Consider the following 14,107-nt stretch of genomic DNA (forward strand, 5'->3'; position numbering starts at 1 on the left):
CAGCACTTATTGTGCCACACACTTAAGTAGCCCCTTAAAACATACTGCAGTCCTGTCACTGCAGCCAGTTTTAAACTGCCAATTTTAAAACTATAACCACCTTGCCAAGCCTTAAACCTTCCTATTATTGTATATAGGTCACCCATGCTGACTATCCCTAGATTAAAGCATAAGCGAATGGGTGGATCTCGTTTCTCTGTACTCAGCCCAAAACTCTGGCATTCCCTACCGATTGATATCAGACTAACATCTGATTACATCGGTTTCAGAAAAAACTGGAAAGCTTGGCTGTTCACCCAAGCCTACTGTTAGAGTATTCTTCAGGAAGGCTCTCCTATCTCCTATAGCTCCAACAGACCTTTCGGTGAACGAGCGCTTAAGAAATCCCCCACACTTAACATGAACTTAAGGTAGGCACTAGATAGCCCATAGGGCGGGGTGCATTGTAATTAAAATGATGGGCATGTACTTTCAATTTACATGTCCTGGTACTGAAAAACTCCTAAATTCATTTGTTCACTACTGTGAGGCATACCTGTCTTGTAGGATAACTTTGGGTTGCCTTATAACATTTAATAAGTGCTAGCTTTTGATTGGGAACAGATACATATTTCATGTTTGGTATCTATGAAACTGTAGTTAAAAATCCTCTTTAATGGTAAAGACAGATTTTAAATAACAATTTTGAAAATGGCACTTTTAGTCAGTTAGCCTTTTTCCTGCCCTTTGCCATTTGGTGCCTGCAGCCTGTCCTAGTTCACATGACTGGGCGTATTTGGCAGATGGACTTTGTGAATTCCTCCCAGACTGTCAAAATATAGAGGGATTAGGTGTGCCTGAATGGGACATCATCTGGCTTGATGGGGGATGAGAGCTGGGCACAGCCCCGCTTGCAACTGAATAGGCTGTGCTCTGCCTTCACACAGAGGGCTTGTCACCACAGTATTGTCCCTGCAGCCAGTCTGGAGCTGGAGCAGGGGAGTCAGGAAATTCCAAACCCTTCAAAGAGAAACCTCTAGAACCATCTACATCAAAGAAGGCACCAGGTATGTAAAAGGGGCACTCAGGCCCACTCTTCAGTTCACTTTCTGGACCTGTGGAAGGACACTCAGAGGACTGCCTGCAGCTCTGGCCTGCTGTGTACTCCACAAGGCTGGTTGCTGCACCTGGAAGGACTGCTTTTCTGCCTACCTTGAAGCCTCGGAGACCTGCTCTGCTGCTTGAGCCCTATTTCTTTACTTGAGCACAGGACTATCAGAGTGACTGCAAGACCTAGTTCGCTGGCCTCTTTTTCTTATCCGCAGGGACACAACTGTCTCCCCCATCTTGAACCCGCACCTGGCCCCAACCTCAGTAAGTTCTGAACCCCCAAGTGGTGCCCCACCAGTCCTGGACCATTATTTGTGGTGTTAAAGGTGCCCACATAGCCAAAATCCAAAAACGTAGGATTTGAAAAGTTTAGGGCATAAAACTGCTCCAGAATCCAGGGAAGACCGGGACCAACCTGCTCTTCTGTCCACCCAAGGTGCATCGTGGTCGGCCTGACTTCGCGGCAGCTCCTGCTGCGTTCCTCTCCATAGCAGAAAATACTGTTCAACAGTCTCTCGGCGAAGGGGTATCCAGCCTCCTGGAACTCTCATTGACTACAACCTCCAGCTTCCTCTCTCTGAATATTTTCAACTTCCAAAAAAGAGAGTAAGCCCAAACATAGAAATCTTCACTGCAACTTCATCCAGGGGCTCCCAGACTGTGATGTCTCCTCCCCAGACACCACCAGCAGACTTACCCTGCTGAACTTAAAATTCAAAGAACTTTTTCTTCAAAATGTATTCTAAGCCACTTTTTTTGTATAGGGTTAGTGAGAAATTATTAAATATTGCAATACAATACAAAAACCTGCCATTAGTTTCCATAATCTACATGATCTGCAAGTCATGTTTAAAATCTACATATATAAACTGTCCTATCACCAACTTTGAGGAAGCAGCCTTATTAGCCGAGTCTTACACTTTGAATAAATGTTCAGAAAGCTTCCTTGGTATCCAGAACTGTTTGTATTCATGCCTAACGTGGCCATGCTAATCGTTTGCTTTTCCAGTTTCACTGAACGGTATAATGATAGTAAAGCGCTCAATTGCCAATGTGACTAGGTTCACACTATAGAAATACTATAAATACATAGGTTTCATAAAACAGAGCATGTAATTGCTAGGCTGCAGACATCTTTATGCTATCATGCATTAATTTGGGGGTATCAATGATGTTCCCACTGTTCCACTAAAGCAGTGGTTCCCCACGTTTTCTATGCCCTGCACCCCTAGGAAATGTGTGATTAAAAGTCTCGCCATATTCCTGTCATTCATACAGTACTTACTTCCCCTTTTTGTCATACACCCAAAAATGCCATATCGCACCTCAGGATGGGAACCCCTGGACTAAAGTGAAGGGGTGGAGCTCAGTGATGCAGCTGCATTCATATTTTCACCCTAAAATAACAAATCCCCTTATCACAAAACACACTGGAGGAGGTTGGGAAAATCTTTCTTACAACCAGAAATGACAAGTATTCCATAGAGTAAACGTCCAAGCTGTAGTCAACTGTATGACGAATTCTGACTTAAAAGGCCCAATTATTTTATGAAATCGCCACACAAAACTTTGTTGTAGAGTCTCTTAATGGAAGGCCTGAGCCAGTGGGAGAGCGTATAATATAGTACCACGCACCCATGCATGACCATTTACAGTGGAAAATGTATCCATACTGGCAAACGTAATGATGTGTGCTTTCTTAGAGCGACTATGTGTGTTCGTGCATGTGTGGGAGTAAACATATATATATGTAGAGAGAGAGAGAGAGAGAAGGATAGAGATGTGGTCCTTTATCATATCATAAAAATAGTCGACGAAAATCTAAATTGGTTAAAATTTTAAAGCACAAAGGGGCTTATTTACAAAGACCCTAGCACCACTTTTGCGTCACTTTTAACATGGGATAAAGTGACGCAAAAGTGGCGCAAGGGGCTTGTAAATCTGCCCCAAAATTTGAACAAATAGCAGTACATTGAAGAAGAAACATATTGACATCCTCTATAATGATTATATTTCTGTGTATAACAAACACAGTGGGTAAATAGCTTACCATTTATCTCAGCCCTACTGGGCGCAGAAGAACCAATATTAGATCAATGCAACATGGCCTGTGTATTATGTGCACTTGTGTGTGCGTGACACAAGGTCACATACTTTTGTGGGCATGATGTACTGTACTGGCATGGTACATTTGTTTCTTTGACAGGGACAAACCTCAGCTACAACTTAATCAGAACATAACGAGAAGGGTGTTCTTTCACAGGGAATTGAATCCACAGCATAGTGCCAAAGGGAGAAAGTGACCTCCACGTTAGAAGCTTAATCGGCATCTTCGGCATACAGTTAGCACAGATATAGTTTCAGTTATTAATTTGTAACGAAAATAGGATTTAAAATTCAAGTTTGTTCCGCGCTAAATTTTTACTACATCTAAATTGAGATTTTAGCACCAAGATGCACTTCAGGGTGATTGTTTGCACTTTCTAAATGCCTATTTCATTCATTGATTCATAACAAGGCAGAATTGGTAATTTGGGAAACTTTACAGAAACTAATCATGAATTAAAATATTTAATGCTTAACTTTTCTGACTTTTTATGATCAAACATAGCCCTAGTGTGGAGCGCTCTAGTTCTTATAGAGTTGACGTCTCTTTACTGTTATCCAAGCTTTAAAATAGAATGCATCTGTCTCTTCCACTTCTGCTGACTAGAGTTATCCAATTTTCCAAGGTTTGACCAGGTCAGTACTAACAGGAAACAGCACATGCTTGATGATAGTCAAATTGAATTCAAAAGACGCATATTTCATATCGTGTCCCTAGGCCAGCCACTCGGTCCCTTACAAAGTACAGTTTCCTTTATCAAACAAAGTTCTGAGATGTATGATTTAACATCCTGCCACCTTTGCCTCTCCACAATGGGGTGATGTCGAATTTTTAGAAAGGGAGCGATGCTCTGAGACTCATTGCTAGTCCGCCTATGGCTAGAACTATTCATTGAGGAATTTAGAACTATTAAATCCTTCCTCTTCTCATAATGTTTCCTTCAACTGAGTGCCTTATTGATTAGTCAGTGTTGAGCTGAATGGCACTAAAGGAATAGTAATGGTAATGTACTGAAGGAAGTCTATCCTTTGTTAGAATCTACTTCTGAAGCTTAAACTGTCATTCGTATTAAAAAAAATACTAAGAACTGTCACTAGGCAATTACAATGCTTAATCTGCCATTCATATTGAAAATAATACTAAGAAATATCACTAGGCAATTACAGTGATTCTGTGTTTGCTCTGTAGATTACCAGAGCTTCTTAGGAATTTGTTGTGAATGTGAAGAACATTCTATACACTACCAAATCTACCTTTAATGTTGTCCTTGTGCCTTGCCTAGACTTTGGCAATCGGAAGGCTCTTGCTTGTAGTCTGTTGTACTATATGTGGCAAGAAACATGGGTCACTGTTCCTCTCCTCCAGAGATGTGTCTCTAAAGGAAGAAGACCTATTAGCCATTTCTATCTTTAGCACTAACTCAATTTCTAAATCTTAGGTAGACCTGGCACAGTGCTCTGCTGCTTTTTGGCAAGGTTCGATTATAATGAGCCCACATTCATACATACAAACATGCATTTGGTTCCGCAAAACCAACTAATTTGCTTCTAAAATATTTGGAGACCAATTTTGTTCAGTAGATTCTTTAATGTTTACAATGATAATGTTTTCAATGATTGCATTGACATTCTCTCCCACATGGAAGAATATTGGCAGACCCACTTCGGTATGTGAAAACATAAACCCTTTGCATGGGATTGCTGTTTGTATCATTTTCTCAACATTTTTGTGTGTGCATTTTCATGGCGTAACAGAAGGTGCGTCCATTACTTTTTCAGACAATGTGTGCTGAATTGAGAAGCTATCTTTGATTATAACTTCAATACAGCTCATCTGTGATGATGCAACATCTTGCATGTACACCGTGGTTACTTACTACTACAAAACCTATTAACACACTCATTACATTCTTGTGATCTTGTGGAAGTGGGGTGACATTTCAATAAATGACAAGGAAGTTGGAAAGACCTGTGATGGTTCTAATACTGTCTGGGGCGAAAGGAAAGCCTTCAACCTCTTCCAAAATGTAGGGTGTATTACCAAGAAAAAGAACCACACTGGTAAAGCATTCTAGAGCAGAGGGAACATGTCAATAGTAATCATATGAGTTTTAATCTTATGGATACTGTTATCATAGTTAAGAGTTTTAATGGGTGACAGCGCAATGGCATTTTTGATAGAAATAGGACACTTGCTCCAGGCCACTCGGTGTGCATTGCCTAGAGCTTTGAACTTGAACCACCATTTCAATGTAGTCGGATTAAACTCCATTCATGGTAAATAAACCAGAACACAATTGTACAGGTCGAATCAAAATCAGTTTAACACATTGAACAATATGCTCTATATCAATGTTATCTCTTTAGTGTAAATCCTGCTGTCTCCGTTTTAATACTCTTTTGCTGTAAAGACATGCCTTCCTCTCCGGAGCACAGTCTACTACAACCTCTACCTGTACAATACTCTTACTCTGACTTTGCAATCCAGTGGTGTTGTGATCATGGGAGGGAATGCTTTACAACAATGAAATGTTTATCACAACCTTGTGTATGTGTTGTGTTATTGCCAAGTCAGTCTCTTGTAATTGCAAATTACACCTGTGCCACACACGCAGGAGAAGAAACTTTAGGAACTTGAAAGTTGTATATATTGCATTACTGATGAACATCATTTTATTGGGGGTTGGTAAATGCAACTGTGTTACAGAGAACAAATAGGTTTGGAGTATATTATATTTTAGCATTTAAATGAGTGCAGATGTAGCTGCCGTTTGTCTCTCTATCTCACCTTGCCGAAATGTGCTCTTGTGCCTCAAATGTTTGCAGTGCCAAATACACTTAACAACCCAACCAATTTACTATTACACGACTCATAGTTAGCAAACATTACTGTCTGTAAAAAATAACACATCTTACTTACACAGATATCTCCATTGCGAAAATTTACACATTGAAGTCTGCAAACCTGAAAGCTAAGTAGACCATAAATCAAACATCATAATCAAATAAAAAGTAAAATATTATAATGTAGCATTTTTGTTTCAAGTTCTGAAATCATTAGGGAATATTGATTTTTTTTCTGTAGAAAATGTTATTTTAAATCAGCTAAACTATATAAGTAGCACCCACCGAATTATGTCTACAAAACAAACAAATATATTTAAAATAACTGCAACAGAATGATACAATTTTGTAGAAATACAGTTTGAATTTTATCATACAAAATACTAGAGCTACAAATTCACCTTCTAAGTTACGTGTTTTAAAAGATTTCCCAATGCTAGAAAATATATAGAGTAAATTACATTTACATTTAAACATATTTCTGCTTTTGATGGCAGTTCATCATACATTTTAATGTAACTTTTCTACGTGGATACACCTAGGATGATTGCATTTGTGAGGTGTTCAATGAGCATGTCACATTTGGCAATTACTTCTGCATCATGCACCAGAAGACAGTAACCAACAATGAAGCCCTCTGCAGTAGGAATTTATGAAAGTCATGAGGTTTTGAAATGGAAAAAGCAGCCCCATATCTGCTAAGAGGTGTGGGTGTGGTTGGTTTACAGTTCAGTCCACAAATTAGTTTAAACTCAGTGTCCATTCCCCTACCTTGTTAACTGCTTAGTTATCTTCTAATTCTCAGTGTATTTTTTGTCGTTTTACTGTTCACTGGTTTTCTTAAGTGATGGGAAATGGAGAAAAAGATTAAAAATAATATTTGGTTATTGCAATACCTAAGGTTCTCCCAACTCCATCCAAACGAAAATTCTTAGAGGACAAAAAACTAAAATCCAAGCCATTTGTATAATAGGTTTAGGACCATTGTTGAAGTGAAGATAAGTGCTTTCTCTAGCCGCAGGAACAATGGAAGTTCCATATAAGTGCCCTTGTACTCGCAAGTCTCCTTTGATCCTAGTCCTTGGACTTCCATCCAGTGAATCCTGACAGTTCTCACTGGGTGGTAGTCTATTTTCATTTGGAGGCAGCAGGGGAAGCTACTGTACAGATACTAATTCACTACATGCATCATTTTGAAGCAGATCTGTGCATCCAATTAAAATCAGTGATGCTCCACCTGAAAAGTGCTTATAATATTAGAATCCCACTTTTGAATCTAAAGTTTACATATTACACCAAGTGGGCTGACAAACTGTTCTAGTATATATTCTGGAGTTTTTTTATATTGCACAACCCAGTCTTTAGTCTGCTTCAATATGCCCATCAAATTTGCTATTGATATAAGACCTTCGCCATCTCTCATTTAACTGAGCTATACTATTGCTTATTTTGCAGAATCATTTAATCTGAAAATAAGATTCCCCACAAATGTGATGCTATGCAAAATGCAAGAGAGGTTATTCTCTTACCAAACTCATAATATTATCTTTAATTTGAATTAGCTTTGCAGAGACAGGGTTAAGGAATTTGAAAAGGGCCAGGGAATGGAATGATAGACAATTGTTCAGATGTTTTTGTACCCAAGTAGCATGACTTCTGTTCTGGAAGCATTAACTTGTGGCCGATTACCTCTACTCTTGTCCTTGCTTTTACTGGACAGGAGTTACTTATATTGCAGTCCACATAGATGGAGAAGTGAGTGCTATAAGCGTACGACTGATATTTCAACTCCGTTCAAGAGCCTTTTCAGAAGGATAGAATGATCTACTATGTCAGCAGACCCTCAAGACATACAACTTTCCACATCCGCTACGTCATGAAATTTCAACTTTAGGCGCTCATGATACACGTTGGATAAAATCACCATGCATTAGACATCTCTAAACAGAATAATACCAGGATAAGAACGTGCATTTATTGTTTCTGTTCATTCCGGGTGTCAGTTGAAAGATGCTTACTTATCTTTGTGTTAACTACATTATATAAAAACGTGATAGATAATTTAGGGTCTGATTTAGATTTCGGAGGACGGGTTACTCCGTCACAACGGTGACAAATATCTTGTCCACCGAAATATAAACCCCATAAGATATTCTGGGATTTATATTTTGGCGGACGGGATTTCTGTCACTGTTGTGACAGAGTAACCCGTCTGCCGAAATCTAAATCAGACCCTTAGACTTTGTTGTCTTAATACAAGGATTTCATAATATAGGTTAGTGTTGTTTAATGCACTACTTTTGTGATCCAATTGCCTTTTTCATTAATATTGAAATAAACTGTATTTTCAAATCTAGCTCTTACTGTTAAAGGACTGCAAACTATTGTTTTTTATCAACAACTTAATTTAAATGACAATTAATATGCTTTAAGGGCAGGCTGCTTTTAAGAGCAAAAAAAACAAATTGAAATATAGTTTGACAAATTAAAGTCAAAGCAGTAGGTTGACGTCTTACAATTATGTTGTGTATTTTGTACAACTAACCTTTGACAATCATTTTATCCAGTTTAAGATCAAATTTGCAATAAAATTGATCACAAAAGCTTTTCGATGTCAGGCTTCTTGTTCTTTACATGTCTTTGTAATTAATTATGTCTATATCAGAATGAGTGAATAAGACTTCCATTTAAGACCGTTGTTTGATGGTCAAAAGTAAGTTCAGGAGCAGCATTACATATTTGTTTCTAGTGACACAATGATTCCAATTACAAACTACCCTCTTTTGTAAATAACTAGGCTAATTATGTACTTGGTACGCATGTGTTCAATCAGACTATGTACAGAATTATGCAGGTTTAATGACCACATCAGAATTTTGAATGAATAGCTCCTACTTTGATCAATCAACCTTTTTGTAATTTTCATCAATATTATTGGATGTTCTTGATACTAGTGACACAGAATAACATGACAGATTTGTATCCATAGAACAGTTGTAAAACTCCACTACAAATGGTGAAAAAAGCAAAACCTGTCCCAGGACATAACCAAACTATTACATGAAAATTTCACTAAGATAAAACATGCTTCCGGGGTAATCACTAAGCTTCCTACTATCATGTCTGTATGAAAGGCTGTTTGCAAAATAATGACTGCTAGCACAGAAATATAGAGCAGAGTTTGGCTATAAAACATATATTAATGAAAACTGTGTGCCAGTGTATGCTTGCATTTTAAATTTGAAAATCCCAATCTTGTTTTAAAAATTTGCACAGAAGATTGCGTAAATTATTTTGGGATAAATAATTACAGTACGATTGTTATCACAGCATGTCGAACTATCAGTCTGTTGACAGGATAGAAGCTCATGATGCAGTTGAAAATAAATAAAACTATACATTAATGAGAGCCCACCCAATCAATCTGAAGAGTGTAAAGGGTATCAGAGCAACTACAACATAGACTTTGATAATGCCATGCACTTAGTGCATACCTCCATGCATCTTTAGTTAATCCCTGCACAATCATCAGAATTTTTGCCGGCGGTAACTTGAATCTATAGTCCCACCTGCATGCATAGACTACAAAGGATCCAAGCCAAGGGACACTTTCATTGAATTTTAGCAGCAGGTGAAGTGGCTTGTATAAGGATCATTACTCTACTAATCCCTTAAGGGCCCGGTCTTTCTTACAACTCCATGCCCAACACCTCGAGATTCTTAGAATGCATTGAACCTTGTTGCAAAGAGAGCTGTATGGCTAGGCCAGTATTCTTAGGGCTATTATGAAACTAATCTACCTACTACTGTAAGACCTTGGAATCTGAGTATTTAAGAATATACCTGCACAAACAGACTCAATCAAATGCCCTGGTGCTTAAAATAAATACAATCTTTTACATTCAGTTTAAAAATCGATAAATTAAACAAATAGAAAAAAAGTACTCAACATATCACTCTAATGTATCTTCATACTGCTTCATGTTGCAAATGTTGGCCCATTGGGCATTAAAGTAAATTGCACCACAAAGACAGTGTCCCAGCTTGGGGTGTTTGGAAAGAGCTTGATCCTGTATGAACATGGTACACAGTGATGTCCTTTCTCAGGCTCTGTTTCCTGCCCAGTTAATGAATGAAAGAGTTTTTCCTTTGAGTTTTCATCAAACTATGTTGGTGTAAATAAATGTCCTTGGCTTCAGTGTGGTATGTTACTGTTGTGCTCCCTTCTTTTTCTGTTCAAGTTCCTGGAGTCTGTCCTCGCGGAATTGAGCGTGCTGGGTTCCCACTTTGTGTGCAGTCTCAGTCGCAGCAATATCAATCTGTGCATACCTGGTGGAGCCACCCCCTGTAAACAGAAGAGTAGAGTTATGAGCATACTTAGTCATAGTGTTGCCAATAAAATTCATGGTAAGTAAAGTTCTAAACATGATCTACAACCTTCAGCACTGAGCTAGTTCTGCTGAATCTGAATGGCGCCTAAAATATGCACTCTGTGTACTACTCATATGCTGCACATAGCCAGCTGACAAGCATTATGTTTAAGCCAAGTATGTACTTTGTTGGTGGGTAGTTCATAGGCATTTTTGAACCAGGCACTCATAACCTACATGTCCTACTATAAAGTGCAATGTTTGTACATAGACACCCTTTAAAAAAATGCCAAGAAGGTTAAAATATTCAATAAAGCTACAACTGCATTTATTTGATAGTGCATTGTTCATGATTCATTTACTTAACACCTTAGCAGCTATGGAACGTCCAGCTCCAGTGCTGAACGTTCCATTGCGCAGGTGCAGTTGGAACGTCCAACGGCCGACGGCAGCACTCCCGAGGTAGTGGTGCCGTCGGCCGTTGGAATAGGCGCAGCACTTAAGGTGTTAATTACATCTATATAGCTGTTGTTATTTTGAAGTTGTTTGTGCACATATATTCATGCAACCAAAGTGTAAAATGTAGTGCTTAACCAAGCTAATTCAACTTGCCCTGATTTTTTAAATGTATGTTTCTGCGTGCCTTCCATGTTCTCTCTGCTGCAGGTGTTGTTTCACAGCTTCATTAGTTAGAGAAAGGAGAAATTTGTATTAGTGATAGAGAGGCTTGAGAAGTAAATATAGGCAGAGATGTGTAAAGCTAATAGACAGAAGAAGCATGCTATTCCTCATATATCAGCAATGAAGTACCACCCAAGGTTGTGTGAATGTACAGGTTTTGTGTGGATGAGAAAAGTTAAAGATGCAACTGTGCACTTGAAGTGCAACACTTTCAGTGGGAATGAGGTAGTTTCTGTGGGCTTTAATTAGTGCTCAGTAGTCTTCTGTAAGGTGTTAGAGAAGGAGAAATCCATTGGACTTTGGGAGGTACAGACCTCTCTGCTTCCCTTTATTCTTGCATCAGTGTGGCGTTATGCTAACACTTGTTTCTCTGTTTACACGACTTCTACTGGAGTTTTCACAATGCTGACACCTTCCTATATTTCTAAATTCCCCCGAGACCTTTTTCCTTTTGACCCAGTCTTATTTTGACTTAGAGCTAGATTAGATGCTTTTAAAATCCATCCATGTTTAGGAGGAAGGAGAAGAGTAACTGGAGAGCCGCCCTAATCTATATTCTAGGTGCCTGTATTGTTTTGACTGTCATTATTTTATGTTTCAAGTGTCAAGAAAGAATCTGCTTAATTTGGTGGTCGTATTTCTTTACATTTACAACATGTTCTTGATTTTTGCAACTATTGGATTGATTACTAACGTGTAATAAACCCACTTAACTTTAGTATTAAATTGTCTGTTTCAATGCAAACTCTCTTTTGCCTCTCAGTCTTCCAAGAAAACATCCATCTGGTAGGAAATGGTAAGCACCTCCTGCCTGCCAGGACATCAGAACAATAGGAGATACTCAATAGCTTAATTGGAATGGTCAGTGGTTCCCAAATACTAAGGCCCCCATTAGGATGGCGGGCGGACTTTGCCTGCCCGCCATCCTCACGGTACCTGGGACCGTCCCCTGCCTGGCATTAGGATGCGCCCGCCACTACATTCCTACCATTGTGGTGAGTGGTACACTCAGCACCGCCCGCCACAATCGCAGAAAGGCATGCAGTGCACTTCCATGCACAGCATGGCAGGCCCCGCGCGGTGCCTGCCATGCTGTGCATGGAACTGCTGGGGGTACCATAGGGACCCCTCATATGCACCCCCACCCCACGGAGTCCATGGGGGCCCGCATCGGGCCCCCAATGCAGACTCCGCATGCCCTTTCCATGGCGGCATTGCCTCCACGGAAAGGCAACTAAAATCTGCCATCCTAATATGGCTGGCGGTGTCTGATAGACACCGCTACCATAGAAACCCTTTTCCGCCCCGGTCGAAAGGTGACCGGGGCGGAAAAGCGGCGGGCGGTCTTTCCGTCCACCGCGGACCCCCAGCCATACTAATATGGAAGGAGGTCATTCCGGTACGGATGGCGGGCGGATCGGGCCATCCTAATGGGCCCCTGAGTGTCCGAGCTTATACTGTTCCACAAATACACGAATTATACAACTGTTAAAGGAATTCTACACTTGTGCTCAAGACATAGTCTTCAAACGTTGATTCTGTACCATATTTGCTGCCTCTGTGTACTACTCAGATGCACCTACTTTGAAATGCAGTTCAGCGTGTAGTTTTGTCTGTTGACACTTCTGTGTCTATATATGGGGGACACAAACCACACAGCATACACCTACACTTCACAAGACTCATACTAGCAGGCAACTAAGTTATTGAAGTGTGTCTGAGTGCATTCATACTCTATTTTTCACAATGTGTGTGCAATGACATACTTGCTGTATACGCTCTCGAACAAAGCTTTCTGCTTTATTGGGGAAGGTGCAGTGAGCATATGCTTGCCTTATGGCTGGCTCTGTGGAGTCTGCGTAATGCACAAATGGACAGTTAAGAAAGGTAAAGGAAATACCGTCCTACCGTTGACTGGTGGCAAGACATTCAAACATGTCAAGAGGGAGGAGCAGGGATAAGAACATTGTCTGGTTCAGGGGAGTTTAGAAAACACAGGCCTGCTTTACAGAGGATGCATTAAAGGCACTTTTGGGCTCACCAAGGTGCACGGGGGGGAGCGAGGTGCTATTCTGTTAGGCAAACACCCTCTCTGTGTGTGGACAATGACATAATTCCTCCTCGTCACCAACACCAAACCACCGTCTTAAACCTGTGCTACCCAACATCTACCTAGATAGCTCCAACTACCAGATGCCACCCAGAGACCCCACCAACAAGAAAAGCAAGACACAGAATGAGGTGCCTATAATGGTTCAATGGCAAAACCTTCACTTTAAAACAATACCTACTTAACACTGGGGGCTACTATCCAACCGTAGGAGATACAATACATCAAATTTAGGCACATCGCTTCTACCTCGTATTCCAACTGTGGGTTCTTGAAGCTCTAATTCCATGTAGTGAAGCTGTTTTTTAGCTGTAGGTGAGATGGGTATGTTGACGTATGTTGAGGATTCACTGTGTGGCCGATCTGATGCAGGCAGCTCTGCTGAATGTCCCGTTGCTCCTCCTGAACGGGTACAAGGCACACGATTATCGAGAAGAATACGGATGCACTGAATGTTTACAACTTGGCACCACAGACGAGCAGTGGTGCTGGAACAATTTTCAGGGGGCGGGGGTGCTGCCATCAATGTTACTTCACTGAACTCATAGGGATTGTGAAAATCCAAGCATCAGAAAAGAAGTGTAGCAAATGAACCACATCCATTCGCGGAAATGGTTTAAGAACGTAGCTGGTGATGCAAGGTGGAACACACTGTCGCAAATATATTACTAAAGCGTGGTGAGATAGTGCACAGTTATTTACAGACAACACATCCTCCATTGAAATGGCTACTAAATTTGCAAAGACATTCAGTTTTACTGATAAAATTATATGGCACACAAAAGATAATATGTGGAAATCTGGTATAATCCTATATTTGTAATTTGCGTATTAACTAATAAAGTCCAATAAAGCACTGCATATGTGCACTCTTAAGTGCTGATTTATTTAGAAATATGTGTACAGT

The 14,107-nt window shown here is 40.1% G+C and overlaps 1 protein-coding gene across 1 annotated transcript in view; it reads right to left on the reverse strand.

The window, feature by feature from the left end:
* Window positions 1-4,773: 4,773 nt before the first annotated feature.
* DOK7 (docking protein 7) overlaps window positions 4,774-14,107 on the reverse strand; it is a 549,432-nt gene continuing 540,098 nt past the window's right edge. Inside the window, exons 9-10 of the mRNA XM_086964146.1 lie at window positions 13,450-13,602; window positions 4,774-10,384 (exon numbers count right to left, since the gene is read on the reverse strand). Coding sequence (XP_086820272.1) covers window positions 10,248-10,384; window positions 13,450-13,602 — 290 coding nt within the window. The 3' untranslated portion in view covers window positions 4,774-10,247. The remainder of the gene's footprint in view (window positions 10,385-13,449; window positions 13,603-14,107) is intronic.

The sequence above is a fragment of the Lissotriton vulgaris genome, chromosome 3_2 (genome assembly GCF_964263255.1).
Source record: "Lissotriton vulgaris chromosome 3_2, aLisVul1.2, whole genome shotgun sequence".
NCBI lineage: Eukaryota > Metazoa > Chordata > Amphibia > Caudata > Salamandridae > Lissotriton > Lissotriton vulgaris.